Raw genomic sequence first — 25,357 nt, 5'->3', positions numbered from 1 at the left:
CCCCCTAGCACTGTCCTTGGCCCTCTGTGGCCCTTGTGCTGGGGCTGGACCAATCATTGTTTAGATGGGGGGTGCTTTGGGTTGAGGGGAGATGTGGAGGGGGTGCCAGAGTGCCCAGTGTATATGGATTCAGGCAGGGGGCACGGAGAGCAGTATTTGGGTTCAGAGCACGTAGGGGGGCACAAGAAGCCGGGTGTTGGAGGATGCAAGGATGGGGCACAGTAGGGTACATAGGGACAAGAGGGTTATAGGTTAGAGGTGGTAGTGTGAGAGATGAGTTGTATAGATAGGGTGTGATGTGGGGAGGGGGGCAGGAGAGTGCATTGGGGTGTATGGCATGCAGGGACCAGTGTGGGGCACAGGTGAACCTGGGGGTACAGTATGGCATGCAGGGAAGTACCGGGGGGTGTTAAGGGTGCAGCAGAGAAGCGTGCAGGAGGCACTGGGGGGGCGCAAGAGCCGGGGGCGCCCGGGGACGCAGGAAGGACTGTGCGGGCTACCGGGGCGCAGCGCAGGTCGGTGCAGCAGGCGCCACGGCTCCGGCAGGTGGCACTGGCCGCCTCCCTTGGCCGCCTCCCCCGCTCTTCCCCCCTCCCCGGCCGGCGCCGGGCTCCGGGCTCCGCCGCCGCCGCCTCGGCGCTCTCAGTCCGCCCGTCCCGATGCTGCTGAGCGGAGCCGCTGCCGGCTCGGAGCGCGCCGGGCCCGGGCCCGGGGGGGCCCCGCAGTGCGTGGGCAGCATGGCCCGCTGGCTCCGGGAGCACCTGGGCTTCCGCAGCGCCAAGCCCGCGCCGCCCGCACCGCCCAAGCCCGACTACCGGGCGGGCCTGCCCCAGCCGCCCCCGCCGCCGGGGGGCGCCCCCGCCGCTCCGCTCTGCCCGGCCGCGGCCCAGCCCGACATCCTGGCCGCCTACAAGCTGCAGCGGGACCGGGACTTCGAGGACCCCTACACGGGGGCTGGCCCGGGGGGGCTCGCGCCCGATGCCCGCTACGGCTCGCCCAAGCACCGGCTCATCAAGGTGGACGCGGCGGAGAAGGCGCCCGAGGAGCCCGCCCCGGAGCAGGTGAGAGCCCCGCGCCCTGCCCAGGATCGCCGCGGAGTGCGGGAGCGGGGCTCGCTGGCTCGGAGCCCCCGGCTAGGGGCCCGGCTCGTGGGGGCGCGGCGCCCGTGGCTTCCCGCAGCCAGCCTGCGGTGCCCGGGGAGCGAGCCCCTCGCGGCGCCCTGCCCAGGGGCGGAGAGTCCCTGCGGCCGGGACCCCGCCCGAGCGAGCAAGCAAGCGAGCGCCCCTGGGTGACCCCGCTGCAGTGCGCGGCCGGAGGGAGCTGCGGGAAGGAGGCCGAGCTGGGGGCACGGGCTAGGCCACATGTTGCTCTGCGCGTTTGTTTACTGCGCTCCTGCTCCGCCACGGCCGGGCGGCGGGGACCCTCCACTAACTTGGCCGCCTCCCGTCAGAGACTGCAACAGCGGCAGGATTGCTTAACTCTTTGCTCGCCAGGCAGAGCAGCTCTGAAGCAAAGGAGCTCCACCGACCTGCCAGGTGCTCCCAGCATGCCCACCCAGGGGCGCTGGAGAAGTTTGTCTAGTGGGGGTGCTAAGAGCCATTGAACCAAACTGTAAACCCTGTATATGCTGGAAACCACTTCAAGCCGGGGTGTGTGGCTACACCCCTAGTTCCAGCATCTATGCCCGCACTGGAGCCAGGGACACAGGTCTGTTCTGGCAGGGGCAGAGTGGGATAGGTGCCACACATGGGTAAGCCATTAATGGCTACTCGATACCGCAGCTTGGAGCTGATCTTGCACAGAGGGGTTTTGCAGATAGGAGCTCAGAGTGAGTCATTGCTTGATGACATGTGGGCTTGGCAGTTGGAAGTGATGCACGGGTTTGCCCAGAGAGGTGGGTCTGAGAAGGGATTGCAACAGCCCCTCCTTATCGGCTTAACTCCAGAGTCACTGACCAGTCACACCTCTTCATTTTCTTTGGGGCCAGGCCTGTTTTCGCGTGGGCCCGCTGTGAGAGGGACTTGGAGCTGCCAGAGCCCCCTGTGCCTGCTATATGCTGCTGAGCGCAGCCTGGAGCACAGGAAGGTGGTGGAGGGGGCATGGCTTTGTCTCTTTCAGCTGCTGAGCTGAGGGCTGTTGCCCTGGCTGAGAGGCTTCTCCTGGCCAAGTGGGGTTCCTTTTGGCAATCTGAGAGCTGCCTTTCCACAGAGGGACGCTGCCTCCCATTGTTTGAGATCTCATTAAGAGCTGTACTTGTGCCGAAATAGCTCACAGCATTATGTGTGAGCTAGGGCTGTAAGTGTCACGCCTTCCATCCATTGTCCTGACAGCAAGAACATGCCACTCAAATGTCAACAGCAGCTCCCTGTGTGAGGCAGAGGCGTCTCTGGCAGCCTCCACCACCTCCTTGCCTTAAACAGGTAGATTCCCCAGAAGTGCAAGTGTGCTGGATGAAATACAAGTGCCTTGGGCCCATGGCCTCCGGGCTTAGCGTAGTGGCAGACGAAGCCCTGATTTTGCATGTGCTGGTCCCCTTTCCCATCCCCACTGTATTCTTGTTTGTTCCCAGCAGTGCACTCAGTGCAAAGACAGGCACTGTCCCTGCCCGAGTGCTGGTTTACACCCTACAGCAGGCTCAGCGCTGCACGGTTAGCTCTGTCAGCATTATCCCATGCAGCGAGCCAAGCGGCCTGTCACACTTTGGTTTTCCTTTAATCTATGCTTGGTAGCATAAGAGCTCCCCCCTTTCGTCTGTGTCATGCCCCATCTGCCGGTGCGGTGGGGCTGTTTGATCCTGACCAGGCGGGTGCGTTAGTGCTCTGTCCAGGCAGTGTGTTGGGCGCGAAGCGATGGACAGCTTCATTCTCTACATTGTTGGGGAGTTTGTCCTGTGTTGTACTTCATGGCATTTGTGCCAGTTCCTCGGGGATTGGAATTAGGCAGGACATCGCCACTATCCTGCCCTCTTTACTCTGACGCCTCCTACATATGCTCCCCAGCAGTGTGTTGCCACTTCCCGGAGGGCAGCCTCATCTATCTCTGATCTTGCAGGGACTGCCCGGGCACAGGGAGACGAGACTTCCATCATTTTGTCCCTGCTCTGTACCATGGGGCTCAGCAGGAGCAACGGAATAACTCTTGGGGTAACATGGGAGGGAGCAGAGAGGCTGGGTGGGGGAGAAATAATCCCAGGCTGGGGAAGAGAGAGCCTCAAACCCCTGGGAGGATGCAGGAGGAGACTTGCTGACACTGGCCACAGTCATGTCCGTATTTAAGAAGGGTAAATGGGCCAGGAAGCCGGGACAGCCTGCCACCAGTCTTGGGCTTTGCCGTGGAACCGCTGACACGGGATTTCCGCCAGTAAACGGAACTAAAGTCAATCAGCACAGCTTCACGGGAGACAGCTTTTGTCAAATGAACTAGATATCTCCCTTTGACAGGATGACAAGTATGGTTGATAGAGGTAACTGTGTTGATGTAATAACATGCTTGGGTTTAGCACCGCATGTCATTTGGATTAAAAAGCACTCTACAAAATCCAGAGGGTGTATTTTAAATGGACTAAAACTGGCTAATTGATAGATCTTGCTAATTGTTTGTTAATGAACAATCAGCAATGAGTGGGATGTTTCTTGTGGGGCACTGCAGGGGTCTGTTCTTGGCCCAGGGCTGTTCAATTTCTTTATCAATTATCATTGCTGGGGAAGTTTGCAGAGAAACAAAGATTGGTTGGGTGGTAAATGACAGTCCCTATGACAGAGCCATCTGGATTGCTTAGTAAAGCAGGGTGCAGTCAAACGGCATGCATTATAATCCAGCCAAATGCAAGATCGTGCTTCTAGGACGAAGGAGTGCAGGCCATACCAACAGGATAGGGGACTGTATCCTGGAAAGCAGGGACTCTGGAAAAGACTTAGGGATCATTATAGATAATCAACTGAACATGAACTCCCCATGTGAATCTGTGGGGAGAGGAGTGGATTTTTTAACAGAATACTGAGAAGAGATCGCCTCTGTATATGGCACTAGTGAGACCATTGCTGGATCCTGGTTCTGGGGGCTACACTTCACAAAGAAAGTTGAAAAATTGGAGAGCGTTCAGCAAAGGATATCTGCCTTATAATGCGAGACTAAAGCACGGTCTGCCTTTTCAAAGAGAAGGATAAGAGACAATTAACTCATGGTCTATAAGCACCTGTGCGGGGAGGAGACTTTCACTAGCAGAGGGCTCTTTAATCTAGCAGCCAGAGGCAGAGAAAGGCTGGGAGTTGAAGCTAGACAATGTCAAACTGAAAATACAGTGCATGTTTTTAGTGGTGAGTGCAATTGACCATGGGAGCAGGGTTGTGGTGGATTCTTGATCGCTTGATTTACAGCAGGTTTGGATGTCTGTCGCTAAAAGATCCACAGTTGCTCACCCACCAGCTGTTGAGCTTGATACAGGGTTCACTGGGTGAGGTTGTCTGGCCTCTCGATGCAGGAAGTCAGAGTGAATGATCAGAGGTGTTTCAGACTGCCGCTGTGGAAGGCCAGTGCATCAGGACTGTATCACATGACAGCATGGCTGCAGTGTTGCTCAGACTGCAGGTATCACAGTTTGTGCTCCCGAATCTGAGCTTTCTTTTTAATAAACTAACCCTTTTTAGTCCTGGTTGTGAAGATAATCTTGACAAGGTGCCCTGAGAACTACATGTTCAGTAACATCTGCCTGACTTTGCAGAGAGCCTGACACAATTGTCTGAGACGGGGGAGGCGCCTCATGCCTCTTGATAGTTTAAGTCTCTATCCTAAAGATGACAAATTAATTGTCAACATTATTAACTGTTTCAGTGCTGGTCATTGTAGCAGAAACATTCAGCTAAACTTCCCCCCCTGGTTACCCCATAACAGTTGCTGCAGTGTAGTTAGGCTGTGCAGTATGAGAGAGAGAGAGAGAGAGAGTGTGTGTGTGTGTGGGGGGGGGAGAGCCGCAGGGTAAGAAGCATTTGATTTAATATCCAAATAACATGAGGGGGTGCTCTGCTGATTGCATTATTCACCTTCCTATTTAATTAAAACCTGACATTTTGATTTAAATGAACCTGCCACAGGCTCCCTGGCCTGGTGCCCCAGAACACTGGGGAGTCTTGTTGCAGAATGTAGGGTTCCCCTGCTTGTGGGGGTGAGAGGGGAGTCTCTGGCGATATTCTAGGACAAGGTCCATTTGTCTACATTTCCTGGGTAGATAAACTCAGAAACCAGCTGGAAGATTGGAGTGGAAAAGTCTCCAGCATGCATGAATGAAAATGAAATCCCATCCTTCCCAGGCTGGTTCGTTTATTAAGCAGGAGCAGTGGCGACACCGCAGGAAAGGAGGCAGCAATGTTTCTGCTGAAAGCCCAATTTTCTCCCCACTCCGATCCGACGTTGCATGTCAGCTTCAGTTAGCAAGCTGGTGTGGCAGTCCGAGGGCTGGGACAGAGAGCCGTGTGAATTGGGGTTGTTTGGTCAAGGGGGTCCTGAAATGCAGCATAACCCCCTTCCCTCCCCCCAGATCTGTTTTCTAAATTATAGCTGCCTGTGCTGTTTTCTTGGGGCCACGTAGGGCGGCAGAAGGCAGTGCCTATGGAAGGCATTGTCTTTGCTGAGCTCCAGTGCCAGACACCAAGAACCAGCTCCAAGACCTAAACAGTGAAAAGCTGTTGACTCTGCAGGGCCAGATGGGGTTTGTAGCCACAAATAGCTCTGTGAGTGCCAGCGAGACCAGTCTTCCTCTACCAAACACCAGGAAGGTGCTCCAGCCTGGGAGCCCGGAGAAACCTTGACCCTCGTCTGTACAATCACAAGCTCTTATTAACCAGAGCCTCCCATCCCTCTCTGTGTGCGACTCCTGGCATTGAAACGTATGGCTAGAGCTGGCACTACGGGACTCTCGTGGGTCATTGCATATTGTGTCAGAAGCCCCAGATGAACATTTCTAAATAGAAGTCCTGTTTGAGATGTGTTCTCGGTGTGACTCCTGGGCCAGAGTCGGTCACGGGAGCCAGAAGGGGGTAGGAATGCAGGAAAACAGTACCCGGATTTCAGAGACTGGAAAGCTGTAGAGTTAAGGTGATGCGCCCCCACAGCATCAGTGCTGTCCCATCCACTCTGATGGATCGCAGCACCCCCACCGGCTCTTTCACTGCTGTACCCTGTCTGCAGATGAAGACTGGGAATTAGGACCTGTACTTAGGGCTGACGAGAAATGAGAGATTCCTTCATGTCTTTGGGACGAGGGGTCCTGCCCGAATCCTACTCTCTGGAGCACAGTGTTACCAGTCACAGGAATCCCCCCACAGGGTCGCTCCAGACTCCCTCACTGGGCTTGGTCACTTGGGTACCTGTCCAGCATGGCAGCTTCTCACCAAGGCAAGACCACGGAACATGCTTTGGTGTAGTTTGATCCCCTGCACAACTGAGCCCACTGCCCAGGGCTCTGACCCAGTAGCGTAGCTAGTGGGGTGCAGGGGAAGCAGCCGCTTCCCCTCATCACATTTTTCAAAAGCAGCACCTGAGCAGGGCCGGCCACGCCTAAAAGGGCCCCGCAGCTGTCCACCCCTCCCCTAGCTCACTTCCCCCTCCTCCCCTCCCCTGAATCAGATGTTTGCGGGAAGTCTGAAAACAAGCAGGGGCAGGCCGGCAGCAGCAGGTAAGCTGGGGGGGGAGAGGGGGGACGCGAGGAGGAGGGCTCTAGGGAGGTGCGGCACAGCCCAGTCCGGCCCTGGCTGAGTGGTTCCCTCCGGCCCCAGCTGAGCGCGCCAGCCCCAGCCCCAGCGGCTCTGGCCCGGCTCGGGCCCCGGGGCGCCAGCCCCGGTTCCGGCCGAGCGCATGGGCCCGGGCCCGGCCCTGTCCAAGCGGTGCCGGCCGAGCACCCCCGGCCCCAGCGGCTCCAGCCCAGCTCGGGCCCCAGGGCACCGGCCCCAGCGGCTCCGGCTGAGCGCGCCGGTCCGGTCCCGGCCCTGGCCGAGCGGCGCCGGCCAAGCACCCTTGGCCCCGGCGGCTCCAGCCCCCGTGGCTCTGGCCTGGCTCGGCTTGGACTCCGGGGTGCCAGTCCTGGTTCCGACCGAGCATGCCGGTCCCAGCCCCAGCGGCTCTGTCCCGGCTCAGCTCGGGCCCCAGCGGCACCGGCCCAGTCCTGGCCCTGGCCGAGCGGCGCCAGCCGAGCACCCCCGGCCCCAACGGCTCCAGCCCGGCTCGGGCCCCAGGGCGGTGGCCCCGGTTCCCGGAACGGGGCCAGAGCCATGCAGCTCTCCCCCCACCTCCGCCATGAGGAGTCCTCTGGCCTCCCCAAAGGCTGTGCCTGCTGCTCCGCTGGGGGGAGCGGCCAGCCCCAGCTAGCCCTTGCTGCCAGCCCGCTCTGCCTGAGCCCCTGCTGGGGAGGAGGGACAGCGAGCCCGGCACTTGCTCCCAGCCTAGGAGGAGACGAGCTGGAAGGAAGCTCCCCGCACCCGGCCCCCTCCCCCCGGACCGAGCCCCTCTGAGGGCGGGAGCGCAGCATGGCTGCAGTGTGGCTGTAGGAGCCAAGGTTGGGGGCACAGTGCGGCTGGAGGAGCCGGGTGGTGTGTGCGGAGCGGCTGGAGGAGGAGCCAAGGGGTGGGCGTGGCCAGAGGAGGAGCCAAGGGGGGCGCCTTTTTTATGTTTGCTCCCCCTGCACTTAGGACCTGGCTACGCCACTGCTCTGACCCCCGACTCTCTTCTCTGCAGGGAGAGGCTGTAAAGCTGGATGAGACACCAGGCAAAACAGCAGGAGTAAGGGAAATGGGAAACCAGCAGGGAATGGGGCCTTGGCATGGAGCCTGTGGCCACATGCCTCATCTCGGCTTCTCCCTGGACTGATAGGTCTTTGCCCTCTGTTCAGCAGGCAGGCTCAGATCAGTGTGACTGTAATCCTGGGTGGGGGCGGGGGCGGAGTCTGTCTTGGAATTGATGCAGTTAAGGCTCTGGGCTTTCTGTTTCTGGGAGGTATTTATCTGGCCCACATTCTCAAAGTGTCTGAGCTGCTCACAGTCTTTATGCATTCACCTGTGTATAGCCCCACCCTGCCTCCCAAGGCTGGAGTCCCCATTTCAGAGATGGGAACTAAGACCCAGAGAGACTAAGTGACTTGCTCAAGATCATACAGGATGTCTGTGGCAGAGCTGTGAACTGAACTCAAGGCTCCTGTGTCCCAGGGCAGTGCATTAATCACTGGGCCATCCTCCTTGTCTGCTGATGGAAGTGTTTCTTAGTGCCCTGGACAGTCCATGCTATGTCCTGCTCCAGGACTTTGGCTCAGAGGTGAGGGAGAGGGAACAGGAGCAGGCTGAGAAGAGCTGCTCTGGCAGATGGAGTCTGATCAGCTGGCCTGCGAGTGCAGATGAGGGCTCAGCAGAGGTGGGGTGAAGCCAGCACAGTGCTAATGGCAATGCACGGCATTCGCTTGGCGAGCTGCTGCAGGGGTCGCTTGGAGCTCACTCGGGGCTTGTTTAACATCTTCGTTAAGGAGCCGACAGAGTGAGCTGCTCGCTAATGAAATTCACAGGCCTGCTGAGCAGGGAGGACAGGAAGGGACCTGAGGAGGAAGCTGGGCTGCGTGTGGGGAGCGATAATCACAAGCAGCAGGTGGGAGTGGGGCTGAGAGGCCTGGCTGAGCATGGCCAATGCAGCCGCTTGCAGTGCTGGAGCTGCAGGAAGAGGCTCAAGTGGTCTGGGAGCTGTGCCTTGGGCAGGTTGGTGAGAACACTTTGGCAGCACTGGCTCTGCTGTGACTGCATAGGGCGCACTGTGCCACCCTGGGGGCCTTGAGCAGGAAGTGCTGGGCGGGGAGGGACAGAACATCTCAGGAGTGCAGCGTGGCACTAGCTAGTGAGTCACGCTGTGTGTCACTAGTGATGGCATGCGTGTGCAACAGCAACAGCTATGCCCATCAGCCCTTGGGGTCAGGCAGCGCTTATCTTGTAACGAAAGAGGTGCCAGGGCTCAAGCAGGTTTTTTACATTGATAACTGATGCAGCAAGCCCAGAGGTGCCAGGGCTCCGAACTGTCAAGCCCAGAGGTGCCAGGGCTCCGAACTGTCAAGCCCAGAGGTGCCGGGGCTCCGAACTGTCAAGCCCAGAGGTGCCGGGGCTCAGCCCTGGCACAAATTAAGCACTGGAAAAGTTACAGCTCAGGATGTGCGTGGGGCCAGGGGGTTATTTCTGCAGGCAGGGCTGGCACCCCCAGTGCTGGAGGTGGCAGACATTCGGCTGGAAGGTGTGTAGTTGGCAGTGGTTATGGAGAGGCTACTTGGGCCTTCAGGAGGTCTGTGGGTAGAGGGCACCAGCCTGGCAGCCTCTCTGTGCCCAGCATGTGCTTTTCCGGGGAATGCGATAGCTCGCCCACTCTGCCTGGTAAGCTGGGTGCAGTTTCCTGCCCCCAGGCGAGCCGCCTCGCCTCCCTGCATAATGCAGAATTACCGGTCGGACTCTGTGCTTGTGTGGGATGCAGCCTGTCCTCCGAGCTGCAGGGCGGGCTTTACAGGCTGCTTCCTGCTCTGCAGCTCGAAGCAGGACCTCACCCTCCCTCAGCTCTGCATGGCCTGCCAGAGACATCTTCCATGCAGTGGGGAGGGGGATCAGGGGGCCTGGCTCGGCCCTGCTCCAGTAACGGGTGGAGATTTCTCTCAGAAACACCCTCGCTCTCGGCCTTTGAGATGTTGGCTTCATGTGGCCTTTGGGATGCTGGCTTCTGGGGTGCTTGCTGGGCTGCTGACAGCAATTGCCCTGGTAGGCTGTGAATAGCAGCTTGGCTCCTTAGTGCTGCCCACAGGGAATGACTCTGCCTGGTGCTGGGGGAGGGCATTCTTCGCAAGGAGATGTCTGTGGTGGTGCTGGGCATGTCAGGAGGATCCTGGGTATCCTCTGGCTCATGGTGTGATGCTGCCAGTGGGGGGCACACAAGAGAAAGGTTCTGGGAGCGGTGCGGCAGGTTGCTGTCTGCAGGGGCAGGTTTATCCTGCTTGTCTTTAGCCTCGCCCCTCTGAGGATCTCAAAGTGCATTGCAAGCATTCCTGTGTTCTCTTCGTGCTGTGGGGCCAGTGTCATGGGCCCCTTTATACAGATGAGGAAACTGAGGCACAAAGGAGTGAAGTGCTGCATCCAGGGTCACATGGTGAGTCGCTGGCACAAGTGGGGATAGCACCAGGAGTCCTGACTCCTTCTCCTAGCATTGGGCTATTCTGTTTCCCTTGATGGCTTGTGATCTGGTGGCTCTGTGGGAGAAGCTATGTCTTGAAACCGCTGCCCCCCACCCTGAGCACTGGGGATGCCTGCCCTCGGGGAGTGGGGCCCTCCCAGTTTTGTCTCCACTAGACCTATTTCTGAGGGGACTCCCCTGGGGCAGCTCCCTGGAGGTAGTGAAGGTGGGAACGTTCTTGTAGACAAGGGGCTGATATCTCTCACACTGCGTTGTGCAGACCGGTGCTGAGCAGGCTTAGTGCGCGCTCTGACGGCTGCTGGAGCCTTGTCTGCACTAGGGCTCTGGTGCTGGGGGGCTGGGCACATGTCCCCCTCTGTTCTTGGCTTGGAGCTGAGCTCACTACAGTGCTGCTCCCTTTCTGCCCCTTCTGGGGAGCTTGGCTGGCTGGATTTGCCCTGGTCACCTTGCTGAGCTCAGCCCCTAGCAGAGGGGCCAGGATTGGTCCTGGAGCCATGCAGAGAGGGAGGGGGACAAGGGCCTCTGGCTGTCTGGTCTGTCTCTCTTGCACTGTCCTGGGCCCGTGGGTGCCACAGGTGAGCAGCTGGGGCAAGGCCCAGCTGTGCAGGGACCCTTGTGGCTGGGTATGCAGGGATGACAACAGTGTGCTGTGTAGGACCCGCCCAGGGAAGACCCAGGCCCAGTTATAGGGACCTGCCAGGCCATTACTCCCATTGCACCCTTACCTGCTTCTGTGGGCAGCTTCATTTTAACTGATAGGCTCATGCGACTTCATCAGCCAATAGCTGAGCCCCACCTGTGACCCAAGCTCTGTTGGCTTGTGGTGATGGTACCAGGGCAATGCTCCCCGGCACCCTTCTGCTCTAGAAGCTGCGTTGCGTGGAAAAGCCGGCCTCCGGCCTCCTTCACAGCTGAGCTTTACCTGCCCCCAAAGCGAAAAGCTGCAGTTCCTATGGCTCCCTGAGCATGTGTACACTACGTGATCGTACAGCACACGCAGGAACACTAGCTGCTCCAGGGGGACCGCTGCTAGAGACATGGCCTTCGGAGCAGACCGCAGCTTGGGCTTGCGTTTCCCCAGCTCTGAAAAGCTCAGCGGCTTCTCTTCTGACTTGCCTCTGCGGCTCCCCTTTGGGCTAAGGCTGACAGTAACAAATGTCAGCCCCAAAAGGGAAGTGTCGGAGACGGTTCTGAAGAGCCAAGGGCACTCTTGCCCGTTCCCCAGGGATCTAAACCGCTGGGAGTTGCTCAGTGGTTAATGCTGTGTGCTAATCCTCTGACATTACAAGTCTGACTGCCCACCCTCCTGGCCAGCATCCTTAAAACAAAATCCTGCTTTCCGTGCGAAGAGTGGCTGTATCCAGGGCTGCCTGGACTGGGCGCCAAGTGGGTGACTGTCTATCAGGGAACTGGCACGGACCTTTGGAAGTAGCAGTAGTTCTGCAGAGATCCAGCAGTTAGGACATTTGTAGTTCAGATTCTACAGGCAACCTTACTTCTGACCTCTGCTGCTAGGACACAAAGCCCCCTACTCAAGACAGCTGCAGTCCCGTGCACCCCTGCATGCTCTACAGCCACTGCATGCTGGCGCTCTTCCAGCCCACCCCTCCGTATCCCCTCTGTAGGCCAGACTTTCACACAAGCCACTTGTTCACAATTAATGAGATTCTTTTATTTGAATGTTTGCATAAGTTTGTATGTTGGGGTGTGTGCACAACCCTGGTGTGTGTGTGTGTGTGTGTTAAGTGCACTGTGGTGTGCATTCAAGTATGATGTGTGTTGAATGTGGTGTGTGTGTGTGCACATTAGGGTGCTACAGTATATATGCATCTGTGTGTTTGGTTGGATTGCGCCTGTAACCCCCGGTGAACGCATGGTCCACGTCTTGCTCGGTGCCGATCCGCACAGGATGTGAGTTATTAAAGCCCCAGCTAAGGAGACCAGTTCTCCATCTCAAGTTGTAGCAGCTCTGGAGGTTCCTAGTTCAATTCCCAGGTATTGACGAAAATAGTGCACAAACCAGTCTGCTTGTGTGCGTTGGGGTGACGAGATGTGTGCATTGTCATGTGCACAGGCCTGGTGTGTGTGTGTGTGTGTGGTAGTGTGAGCCTGTGCATTTGTGTCAGGATGTGTGTGTGTGAAATACACATTTAATGTTCAGTCTCGTCTCTCTGTCTGGTTTGGTTTGTTCTTGCACACAGTGAATGTAAGTACCCGAGCAAGATTAGGCTGCCCGTTGTGCTAACGGAGCTGAGCGCGCACACGTTTATACACCCTAACAGACTGAGTGTTGTTTCAAAAGTGCCTAATGACATAAGAGCCCAGCTACAGATCCTGTGGGACCCTGCGGGCTTGTCTGCATGTGGGGCTGTCCTGGAAGAGCCGGTGTGCTTTAAGCTCACCCCCGGCCTTAATACCAATGAACGTTCCAGTGTTGACAAGCCTGAGACCCAAGGGGGCTCTGTGGAGAGTGGGCATCACCTTCTTGGTCCTGTCTACATCAGGGAGGAGCAAATCCTGTGCACCTCCCAGAGTCCGGTGCTCTCCCCGCTTGGCTGGGAGCCAGATTGGGGTGAGGAAATCACATCTCTCTTGTGCGGTTTTGAGCAGCGCCCACGTCCCCACCGCTGGATAACTGTCCTGGCATGGCTGCAGACAGCTGACCCGGGGCCAGCCCTGTCTCTCAGCCCAGGAGCGCTGTGACCGGGCCAGCTCTGAGCACGCTCCCCGAATAGTAAAAAGAACAGGAGTACTTGTGGCACCTTAGGCCAGGTCTACACTAACCCCCTAATTCGAACTAAGGTACGGAACTTCAGCTACGTGAATAACGTAGCTGAAGTTCGAAGTACCTTAGTTCGAACTTACCTTGGTCCACACTCGGCAGGCAGGCTCCCCCGTCGACTCCGCGGTACTCCTCTCGCCGAGCTGGAGTACCGCAGTCGACGGCGAGCACTTCCGGGTTCGACTTATCGCGTCCAGACTAGACGCGATAAGTCGAACCCAGAAGTTCGATCGCTCGCCGCCGAACTACCGGGTAAGTGTAGCCAAGGCCTTAGAGACTAACAAGTTTATTAGAGCATAAGCTTTCGTGGACTACAGCCCACTTCTTCGGATGCATATAGAGTGAAACATATATTGAGGAGATATATATATATATATACACACATACAGAGAGCATGAACAGGTGGGAGTTGTCTTACCAACTCTGAGAGGCCAGTTAAGTAAGAGAATAGTGGCAGGGCTGGGCTCAGAGAGGAACCATGTGTTGGGGAAGGGCTGGGCTTTTGCAAGGTCCTGCAGAGCCTCCGCAGCATGCTCCGAAGCATGGGAGCTTCTCGGGCCGAGACAGTGTCCCAGCACCAACAGGAGCTGAGCAGCATGCCACCACGTACCAGTAACAGGAGGCAGTCGAGTGCGGCTGCCACTTGGGAGCCGAGCTATCTGGACCTCTGCCCTCCTGTGTGGCTAGTCAGTGGAGTGACAGCCCCACTCCGGTTCTTCATGTGTGCATGATGTCTTACATGCCAGCAGTGCTGCATGCAGGAAAGAACACCCTGCAGGGCACAAAGCCCTAGGGAAAATGCCAGTTTTGCAGTTGTCCAGACAAGCTTCCTTTGACCCCCGTGTGTGTTAGAGTTGTGATATGGTCTGTAACTGGCGGGACCCTTGCCTCATCCAGCACACAGGATGGGTGGGGCTCAGGGAATGGGGCTGAAGCTCAGGATTTCTTTGGTTCCTTGACATGTGATGTGAGGCCCTTGCTTTGTGTACTGCACCCCCTGCAAACCCTGCATAGAATGGGGGATTGTCATCCATTGTCTCCTGGGCTTCTCTGGGTTGCTGCTCATCTGTGCAGGATCGGAGCAGCTCAGGTGTTAATGGATGTAACTTCTCAACACCCGTGTGTGTGTGTGTGTGTGTGTGGGCACGCGCGTGTGCACGGAGGGGGGTGGATTTGGGTTCCTCCAGATGGGACACTTGCAGATGGAGATTCAGGTGCATGTTTTCACTACATTTCACTACACTCAGTGACTGAGTACACAACAGGTGGCATTGAGGGCCTGGTGTGTCAGAGCAGTAAGCAGTTCCTCACCCTATACAGACAGAGGCTAATTAACCCTCATCCTCAGAGGCAGGTGAGGAAGGGCCATCTTCATTTGACAGAGGGGGTGCGGACAGATAAGCAAAGTCAAGTGCGTGAAGCCATGGTATAAGCCAGTGAGAGGCAGGATTTGAACTTGGGGCCTCCTGATTCCAAGCTCTGTGCTCGTTCCTGCAGACCCCCCCCCCCAGGTGACTTGAGTTGGATGCCCATAAATGAGGCACACACAACCAGGGGCACCAGAACAGGGGGAACCAGGGGGCCATGTCCCCCCACACACTTTTACCGGCCATAAGAGCGAGCGACGCAGGGGAGGGGGCAGAGCGGAGTGAGTGGAGGGAAGGGTCTTGGGGGGAAGAGGTGGCATGGGTGCAGGGCCTCTGGGGAAGGGGTGATGCTAGGGTGGGAGCTTAGGGAGAAGGGGCAGCACACAAGCGGGGTCTCAGGGCAGTGCAAGGGTGGGCCTCAGGGGAAGGGGTGGTGTGCGGGGTGGGGCCACAGTTCGGGTGCCAGTGGCCCCCCACTTTTAGGGACCTTCTGCCACTCCTGCACACAACTATTCATCACCCGTGAAAAGTTTGGTGCAAGTGACTTGCCCAGCGTAACACAGGAGCTCTGTGGCAGAGGCAGGGATGGAATCCAGTTCTCATTAGCATTCATCTGCCACAGCCATGAGGCCATCCTTTCTCATCTTCAACCCCGCACTTTGTTCACTACACACCTTCCAACTTCTGCAACAGACGTGGCAGGGGTCCTACAGGACACAGCCTCCTTCATGACACAGCCCTGATTCATCCCCACAGCAGCTCCAGCCTGCGTAGTGAATGAGGCAGGGGGCCTCTGCAAAGAATAGTCTGTGATCATGTAATTAGAGGCTGTCATAATGCATGCAAGCAAGGCTTTTGAATTAAAGTTCAATGGGCAACCTAAATTCTGGCATTTCCTAACTGCGAATGCTCGGCTTTGAAATTTAAATAACTTTTTAACATAGATTTTGTGTGTAATTTCCTAGTTTAAACCCCCCCCCCTCCCCAAACCAAACCAGTTTCTGTTGCAGCTGAAATTCCTGCTCCCATCAGTAAGGCTGGTCCTTCTGGACCTTCAGCATAGACTTCTTACCACTGGAGATACAGCACTAACTCCAGTAGCTGGCTGCAGGAGTAGTCTGTTATCCTCTGTGGATCAGCCACTCTGAGAAGATGCACAACACATTGACTGGATTACATCTGCACAAGTAGCCCTCCTTTACAGGCAGCATAGCCCCACACTTAGATTTGGCAGATGTGTCTGAGACACAGGGTGGCTAAGCTGTAGAGAGTGGGGCTGCCGTGTTAGACTCCTGGACTCTGTTCCCAGCTTGGTAACTGCTCAGTGGGGTATGAACTCTTTGCTCAATTATTAGGGTTGTGAAGCGCTCTGGAGGTGCTCTGTGCAGCTCAGTGACAGTGTGTGCGCACAGGTGTGCGTGTGTGTGTGTGCAGGGTTAATAGATCCCAAGGGTTTTGGCAGCAAGCCGTGTCCAAGCTAGAGCGAGCACAGTGCAGATGAGAAATGATTATTTTCAGCAGCTGGTAACTCAGCCCAATCTGCTTGGATTTAGGTGGGCTCAGTAAATGGCACCTCCCTGACCCCAGGGCTATCCCTCTGCTGAATTTCACAGCCCTGGTGCAAGCCATGGAGGCATCAGAGGTCTTCAAAAATACTGCCTGAGGAGTGTTTACAGTGAAAGTGTTAGACGGCCACTCCCCTGGTCACACTTAACCTCCTCAGTGACCTTGTGTGCTGTCGTGTCAATATTGACTGACTGCCCCACAGTCCGTGCGGTGGGGATGTAATTCTTTCTCCTGCTGCTGAGGGCACTGCTACAACTTTACGTTGGAGCGACAGTGTGCAGAAGGTGGGATCCGAATAGCCTTTGGGTATCAGTTGGGGATGAAGTAGAAGGGCTGGAGTGTGCCCTTGAAGGGGGTGAGGAAGCCACGGTCTTTCCTCTTATATTTGTGTCTCCCTGCTGTTGAGGTTCTGGAGGAATGGGGCATATCATGCCACAGTTGCCATGTCTGGAGATTCTGGAAGTAAACCCTGGCCCGGTGAGTGGTGCGGGGTGGAGAACTTTAGTTCTCTGGGAATTGATCCACCTTCTAGGGGAAGGGGGCTGTATAGGCTGGATGGCCTCCACTTCGGTAGAAAGGGGACCAATCTCCTCGGGGACAGGCTGGCTAGAGTAGTCAGGTGTGGGTTAAACTAATAGCAAAAGGAGAGGGTAAGAGAGGGAAGAAATGGGCACTCAGCACAAAATCGAGACTTGAGAACAAAATTAATTAAGTAACCAAAGGACACGAAGAGAGGAAATTCTTGAATTGTGTGTACACCAATGCCAGGAGCCTGGGTAACAAACAAGAGCAATTGGAATTGCTCATTTATGAGCATAAATTCAATCGAGCTGGTATTGCTGAAACCTGGCAGGGCAATTCGCACAATTGGAATGGTAAAATCAATGGTTATAACCTATTTATGAAGGATCAAGCGGGCAAAAGGGGAGGGGGAGTGGCATTCTGTGTCAAAAATGGCATCACCGTTTCCAAGTCAGTGATAACTGGAAAGAAAACGATCTTGAATGTGTATGGATCAATGCCCTGACAGATAAAGCACAAGATGGGGTCCTGCAAGAAAGCTGATGTTGTGCCAGGGGTTTAATAGGGTAAACAGGATGACCCAGGTAACTGTTGGCCTATCAGCCGGACGCTGCTCCTGGGCAAGTTAATGGTGCGGTAGGGACTCGATTAATGATGAAATAAAGGAGGGTGATGTAATTAATGCAAATCAACATGGGTTTATGGAAAATAAATCCTGTCAAACTAACTCAATATATTTTTTTTGTAATGAGATTTGGTTGATAAAGATAACAGTGTTGACGTAATAGATTGAGACTTCTGTGAGGTGTTTGACTTGGTCCCACATGACATTCTAATTAAAAAAGCTAGAACGATATCAAATTAACATGGTACACATTAAATGGATTAAAAACTGGCTAGCGAATAGGGTTCAAAACATAACTGGAAATAAGGAATTGTCATCAAACCTGTGTGTTTCTGGCGGGATCCCACAGGGATTGGTTCTTGGTCCTGTGCTATTTAACATTTTTATCAGTGACCGGGAAGAAAACACTGGTAAAGTTTGCAGATGACACAAAAACTGGGGGAGTGGTAAATAATGAAGAGGACAGATCTCTGATTCAGAGCGATCTGGATTGCTTGGTAAACTGGGCACAAGCAACCAATGTGCCTTTTAATACAGCTAAATGTAAATGGATACATCTAGCAACAAAGAATGTTGGTCATACTTACAGGATGAAACAGACTTGGGGGTTGTGGTGGAGAATCAGCTGAACATGAGCTCCCAGTGTGACCGTGCGGTCAAAAGAACTAATGCAACCCGGGATGTATAAACGGGAATCTTGAAGTGGAGAAGTGTAGTTATTTTACCTCTGTATTTGGCACTGGTGGGACTGCTGCCGGAATGCTGAGTCCGGTTTTGGTGCCCACAATTCAAGAAGGATGTTGATGAATTGGAGAGGGTTCAGAGAAGAGCCATGACTATGATTAGTGTATTAGAAAACCTGCCTTCTAGTGATAGACTCTAGGAGCTCAATCTATTTAGTTTAACAAAGAGAAGGTTAAGGGGTAACTTGATCACAGTCTATAAGTACCTCTACAGGGAACAAATATTTGAGTGGGCCCTTCAGTCTAGTAGGGAAAAGGTCTAACACCATCCAATGGCTGGAAGTTAAAACTAGACTAATTTGGACTGGAAATATGGTGTAAATTTTTAACAGGGAGAGTAATTCTGGCCTTTGAATCTGTGTACCTCTGAGTCTCTGCTGTGGTTTGCATTTGCCAGTGACACTCGATGCTCATGATGGGTTTGAGGCTGGCGGGCCTGTTCAGAGCAGCTGTCCAGGACATCCCTGAGGAGATGGGGGTTCTGAACCTTACTGCTTTTAGGTGGGCCTGGAGCCTGCCTGCCTAGACACTGCATCCCCTCCCCCACCCTGCTCACAGCTAAGCCCCTGACCTGCCTTCCTGGCTTTCATGCAGCCCAGCTCATCGTGACAATTTATTGCTAACATGAAAGGAAAGGCTTTGAACTTTCAAGAAAACAGATGTGGCTCCTCTCCCTGCTAGGAAGCTGCCTTACTGGCTGTAACTTTACTGCCATCATAAAGAGTTCTGAGATGCCGCTGTGGCCTGGGTGAGCCAAACAGCCTGAGCATCTCCCACAAAGCAAATGCAATGTCTCTGCTCTCAGAGCCCCAAGGGCGCTGGGAAACCCCAGCCCTGTGCTTCCTCCCGAAGGCTGATCAAGGAAGATTCACTCTATAGGAGCACAGGCAGAGTGAGGGTTGTGTGTAAACGCTTGCTTCTGGGAGTGTCTGTGTTTGTCCATGCCCATCTGTGTGGCGTGCGCATATCTGTATGTTTTCATGTCCACACATATACCTGCCTGTGAGAGCGTGTGCGTGTGCACATTGCAGTCGGGTATGTGATTACAGCACGGTTAGACATCTCGTGTGTGTGTGTGTGTAACAGAGGGAGGGGGATTGTGTTTGGGTCTCTGAGTATTTGCACATCTGATGTGAACGGGATGCATGTTTATAAGATATAACTCCCCACCCCTGTTACTCAGCCCTGTTTCTAGGGCTACAGGAATCGCCAGACTGGATCCGACCCGAGGTCCATCTAGCTCAGTGGCCTGCGCCAGCAACTGCAGAGGGAGTGCACCAGATGTGGGGTAACCTGCCCCCATGCTTGTCTCACTGACCCCTAATGGTGAGAGGGTGGATCAGCCTCTGCGTGTTCTTTAAGGATCCATGCTCACACATCCTGTGTGGCTGGCAGGTCTCCCCACCTCATTGTGCTAGTGATTTGGGCTTTGGCCTCCAGGAGTCAAGGTCTGACCAGCACTGGGCTTTGTCCTGCTGACTGCGAAAGAACCAGCACCATCTCAGGCCACCCCTTGTCTGTGGAGCAGATGAGGCAGGGACACGCAGGCTCCTCTGTCTGGGCACAGTTCCCACAGCCCTGGGTTCTAGGCACTGCTGAGTACCCATGGTGCTTCCTGTGCAATGGCTGGAAGCTGCTTGACTCTAGCAATTTCTAGCCTGGCTGGGGAATGAGCCTTACGGCCCATTCCTGCCCTGCCCCCATAAGCTGACTGTGGGCCCTACTCCAGCTCTGATCGTGGTGAGTCTGTGGCTATGGTCCCAGGGCCCAGCAGCTGTGGTAAATCCAGTCTCTTCTTAGTGGCAAGCTGAGCCATGGGTTTCTTCCCCATATTACTTTGAGCTGCGTGCTGCTCAGCTCTGTGGGCTGTGCTCAGCTCTGTGCTGGTTAGCCAGCTGGGAGCCCTGCGTTTAGGAAATGGCTGTAAATAGAGCGTGGCTGGGCAGGCGCTGTGCTAGGAAGTGCCGTACGCTGCTTGTTCCTAGGATGGCTTTGAGCTGCCAGAGAACAATGATAGCAAATTTCCTGCCTCCTGATGCAAGCCAGAGGCTGGCTGTTCTTGGAGAGCTAGCTCAGCTTGCTGGCAGAGGGCCAGACTGGATTGATTTAAATCATCATTTCCATTTGTGCGTCAGTTACTTGTATAAAGTTATTTTCTAAAGAACGGTGCATGCTCATTGGTTGCTATAACTATCGAAATGTGTTGACTTACAGCGAAATAGAGCCTTTATGCTAGATTTGGTACAGCGTTTTACTATCTAGGAGAGTACACTATAACTATATACATTTCTTTAAGCAATTATATAGCTTCATATTTTCATTCTTCTGAACTTTTTTAGTTACTTTTTAGTATGTTGGGAAATGGTATATGCTTATTTACTAGATAATGAACTTTTTGCTCATGATATCACATCTAGCTGTGTTAGCATGGTAACTGGAATTTAATTAAACACACAACACAGCATATAAAATGTAAAATAAAAAGTAAAACAATCTTCAGAGTTTTGGATACATCGACTTCTCTTATCAAAACATGTTTCATGTTTACAACTAAATGATTTATGAAACAGAGGGGTTAACTGTAGTCAGTGAATTAAACTGATTAATTGAGGTCAGTCTGGGAAAATGTTCAAATATGCCAGAGTGAAAGTGACTGGAGCTTAAATTTCCTAGTCTCACCAAAATCTCTTGAAAATGAGACAGGCTGCAAAGTTATGTAGGCTGACCTATGCGCCCTATTTATGAAGCTTGACCTCAAAAGTGAGGTGTTTCCCCCTGATTATTTCTTTATATAGAAAGGCAGCTTTCAACTCAGTGTTTTCATAGAGGCTCATGGATTCGTGTTTTTTTTTTTTTAATTACACGTTTTAAGAGGTTATAAGAAGTTCAGGCCGAATCATATTTTGTATTAAATTCTGATTTCATTTTAAACAGATTTATTTTTAAAAAGAAAAATTATTAGCATTTAAATGAGAAAATAAAAAAATCTGATTTAAAAAAAAATTATTTTCTTTAAATCAATGATTTTTATTCCCCCTGCAGAGGGCCCTGTGTGCTCAGAGCCAGGAGGTGCAGGCCACTGGAGATTTACCCTTCCCCTCTCCCTCTCCTCCCAGCAAAGTTGCTCTCAGCCCCAGAACTGACTGACTGGACTTGGTAGCTGTGTCTGCTTGTCTCCGTCACTGGGGGAGCCGGTGATGGGCCAGGCACAAAGGAGGCTGGGAAGTGCTTGTGTCTGAGCATGGGGTGGCTCCCAAGGCAGCCGCCCCCAGGCAGATGGAGCCCCTTCTGCTCCTGAGGACTGCTGGGTGGCTCCACCTGGTCAGTCCAGCTCCCTCCATGGGGGAGAGGCTGTGTCCGGCTCCATGGTAAGTACCGCCCCAACTGCTTTGTTTCCAGTCAGGCTCTTGGAGTGCTGCAGGGCTCGGGGGTCAGTCACTTCCACCTTCTGGCACCCGGGTAGCCTGTGCCAGGCAGGGTGTTTGCCTTGAGGCAGGGGGGCAGCTTTGAGATCAGCCTCAGCTCCTCAGGCACTCATCCTGCCCCCTCCCTCCTGGCCTGGCCCTGCCTGCTTGGCCTAGCTTCAGGCTCCCCAGTGGAGCAGCTGCTGTGGTGCCCCTGCCCCAGGGACCCTTGTTGCATCTGGGGTTCACAGCCTGGCTTGTGCAGGCACTGCCCAGGGCAAATGGAGCCACATGGGCGTAGGCAGGAGGCACCCTGCAGTGGCGGGTGTGAGGATTGCTCTGCCTTTGACTCGCCCCTCCACTAGCGTTGAAGGCTACAGGCACCTGCCCTGCTGGGCTCCTGCAACCCCCTTTACTCTCATGCTGTCTCTGCTGTTGCTCCCAAGTGCTGTGACCCTGATGCTGACACGAAGCATCCCTCCGCTGGATGCCTGCTCATGTCCCATTCCCTGGCTTTGCTCGTGTAAGGGACTGGGGTGTAGGCAGTCTGGCCTAGTAGGCACTGCTGAGCTGGTGTCCGCAAATCAAAGGTCATCACGAGATGACAGTCAGCAAGCAGGTAATTGCTAGAGCCGGGATCAATCGACTCAGGGTCAGAGTCAGGCCAGGGTTGGAGCTGGAGATCTGAAAGCAAGGTGAGGTCTGGCGTTGCTGCAGACTAGTTTGCATGGATGTGGAACCCAGGAACCAAATCCTGCAACAAACCCCCATGCCAACTCTGTCCACATATCTATTCAAGGGACAGCATCATAGGACCTAACCACATCAGCCATACCATCAGGGGCTCATTCACCTGCACATCTACCAATGTGATATGTGCCAGCAATGCCCCTCTGCCATGTACATTGGCCAAACCAGACAGACTCTGCGCAAAAGAATAAATGGACACAAATCTGACCTCAGGAATTATAACATTCAAAAACCAGTAGGAGAATACTTCAGTCTCCCTGGGCACTCAATAACAGACCTAAAAGTGGCAATTCTTCAACAAAAAAACTTCAAAAACAGATTCCAACGTGAAACTGCAGAACTGGAATTAATTTTCAAACTGGACACCATCACATATGTCTGAATAATAAAGATTGGGAGTGGTTGGATCATTACAAAACCTAAACCTAATTTCCCCCTACTGTTACTCACACCTTCTTGTCAACTGTTTGAAAAGGGCCACTCTCATTACCACTACAAAAGTTATTTTTCCTCCCTTGGTATCCTACTGTTAACTGAATTGTCTCATTAGACTGACCTTACACGTGGTAAAGCAACTTCCATCTTTTCATGTGCTATACCTGCTCCTGTATTTTCCACTCCATGCATCTAAAGAAGTGGGTTCTAGCCCACAAAAGCTTATGCCCAAATAAATTTGTTAGGCCTTGGCTACACTGGCAATTCACAGCGCTGCACTTGCTGCACTCGGGTGTGAAAAAACACTCCCCCGAGCGCAGCGAGTGCAGCGCTGTAAAGCGCCAGTGTAATCAGCGCCTGCAACGCTGCATGCTCGCTCGCAGCACTGCAAGCTATTCCCCTCGGAGAGGTGAGTACTTGCAGCGCTGCGAGAGAGCTCTCGCAGCGCTGGCTGCGCGACTTATTCGCGCTTCACAAAGCTGCCGAGGCAGCGTTGTGAATCCGCGAGTGTAGCCAAGGCCTAAGTCTCAAGGACTCCTGGTTGTTTTTGCTGATACAAGACTAACAGGGCTACCACTGGGAAACCTGTCAACTATGTATCTGTGATAGTTCAGTATTTCAAATGTGTTACTTTGGGTGTCAACCCCAACCAGCCCTTCAGGTACAACAATGGAAAAGCCAGACAGGGCTAATGGGCCATTAGCAGAGACAATGGACTGTGAAAGAGCTTAGTCTTCCTGTGGACACTGGAGACAGTCTAGGAGCAATGACTGCCACAGCCATGCAGAGACCAGGGTCCGAGTCACCTGGTACTGGATAGCCCTCCTCCCCTTTTGGAATGCCAGTGGTTTTCCACTAGAAGACAAGGGGTTCCCACCTTACACAAGAGCTATATAAGGCAGGGGAGTGACATCATCGTGGTTCTTCTCTGCCTCCCCATCCAAAGAGATACTGAAAAAGACCAGGAAGCAAAAACTGAACTGAAGGGAGAAGGGCTGAAGCCAAGCTGGAAGGGCGTCTAGCTTGTGAGTAATAATACCTGAGGTCTCACGAGGGAGACCAGTGCAGCAGCTTTTCAGGACTTTCTGTAATCTGCCTGCAACAATATCTGGGTGAGAAATAATATTTGTAACCAATTTCTTTAGTGAAACTAGCTTAGTTTGTGTGTTTGGTTTCATTTGCTTAGTAATCTTTGTTTTGTTTACCCTTTTTACCACTTAAAATCTGCCTTGTAGTTAATAAAATTTGTTTTGTTTATAATATAACCCAGTTTCTGTAATTTCTAACTGGGGTATGGGGGAGGCGAAAATTGAGGAAGGAGGCAAATTTCATAATATACCTTTAGGTCTGCACTCCCAGGGAGGTGGACACCTGAGTGCTGGGGCAAGTCCCTTAAGCTGAATCTTCCCAGAGTTGATCTGCAGCTGGGTGTGGCCCTGCCTGTGTGTATGTTAGAAGAGGCTTTAATAGCCTGGCTCAGCAAGACAGGTTAAAGGGGGCCCATGCTGGCAGAACAGGTAGACTCAGGCCTGGTCTACACTACGGGTTTAGGTCGACTTTAGCAGCGTTAAACCGAATTAAGCCTGGACAAGTCCACACAACGAAGCCCTTTCTTTCGATTTAAAGGGTCCTTTAAACCGGTTTCTTTACACCACCTCCGACGAGGGGATTAGCGATAAAACCGGCCTTTGCGGGTCGGAATTGGGGTAGTGTGGACGGAATTCGACGTTATTGGCCTCCGGGAGCTATCCCACAGTGCTTCATTGTGACCGCTCTGGACAGCACTCTCAACTCGGATGCACTGACCAGGTAGACAGGAAAAGACCCGCGAAGGTTTGAATTTCATTTCCTGTTTGCCCAGCGTGGAGAGCACAGGTGACCACGCAGAGCTCATCAGCACAGGTAACCGTGATGGAGTCCTCCCAGGATCGCAAAAGAGCTCCAGCATGGACCGAACGGGAGGTACGAGATCTGCTCGCCATATGGGGAGATGAAGCAGTGATAGCTGAACTCCGTAGCAGTAAAAGAAATGGAAAAGTATTAGAAAAGATCTCCAAGGCCATGAAGGACCGAGGCCATAACAGGGACACACAGCAGTGCCGCGTGAAAATTAAGGAGCTACGGCAAGCTTACCACAAAGCCAGAGAAGCAAACGGAAGGTCCGGGGCAGAGCAGCAAACTTGCCGCTACTACGCGGAGCTGCATGCGATCCTAGGGGGTGCAGCCACCACTACCCCAACCGTGTGCTATGACTCTCTCACTGGAGAAACACACAGGGAAGACGGTTCGGGGAACGAGGAAGCTCACAGCAGCAAGGAAGCGGAGAAACCGGTTTCCCCAACAGCCAGGATATGTTTGTGACCCTGGACCTGGAACCAGTAACCCCCGAACTCACCCAAGACCCTCAGGGCACACAGGAGACCTCTGGTGAGTGTAACTTTGTAACTATTTGTAAACATTACAAAAAAAAAGCAAGCGTGTTTAATGATTACTTTGCCCTGGCAATCGCGGCCAGTACATCTACTGGAAAAGTCTGTTAACGTGTATGGGGATGGAGCGGAAATCCTCCAGGGACATCTCCAGAAAGCTGTCCTGGTTGAAATGGGGTGATTTTATTAAGGGGACATTCAGAGGCGCCCGTTCCTGCTCTTCTGACCAGAAATGTTCCCCGCTGTTAACCACGCGGTGGGGGGAGGGGTGAAGTGATCATCCCAGAGAATCGTGTGTGTGTGTGTGGGGGGGGTGGTTTACTTGTGTTTGTGCCGCATGTTAACCGGGAAACCGCAGCCCCCTCCTTTTACATTGAAACCCCATTTTAAATGGACAACCCAATTCATCCTTGATATGGGAAATGCGCTGCTGTTTGCAACCTTTCCCGCATGTTAAGAAGGTTAAAAAAGCCAAAACACTGTGGCCTACCATGGCTGCCTGCAAGCCGAAATATGCGACCTTGTAATGAAAGAGTGTAC

At 53.8% G+C, this 25,357-nt stretch overlaps 1 protein-coding gene across 4 annotated transcripts in view; it reads left to right on the top strand.

Moving 5' to 3' along the window:
• Positions 1-379: 379 nt before the first annotated feature.
• SHF (Src homology 2 domain containing F) overlaps positions 380-25,357 on the top strand; it is a 66,464-nt gene continuing 41,486 nt past the window's right edge. The window contains exon 1 of one of the 4 annotated variants that reach the window (XR_010590778.1): positions 380-1,061. Coding sequence is in view for 2 of the 4 variants with exons in the window: in XM_065558476.1 (XP_065414548.1) it covers positions 660-1,061 (402 nt within the window). In the remaining 2 variants the exon portion in view is untranslated. The remainder of the gene's footprint in view (positions 1,062-25,357) is intronic. The other 3 variants (XR_010590777.1, XM_065558476.1, XM_024110922.3) reach the window with 3 other exon arrangements.

This window comes from Chrysemys picta, chromosome 10 (assembly GCF_011386835.1).
Source record: "Chrysemys picta bellii isolate R12L10 chromosome 10, ASM1138683v2, whole genome shotgun sequence".
Classification (NCBI taxonomy): domain Eukaryota; kingdom Metazoa; phylum Chordata; order Testudines; family Emydidae; genus Chrysemys; species Chrysemys picta.
The sequence above is the reverse complement of the archived record's forward strand: the minus strand, read 5'-3'. Positions and strand labels throughout refer to the sequence as shown.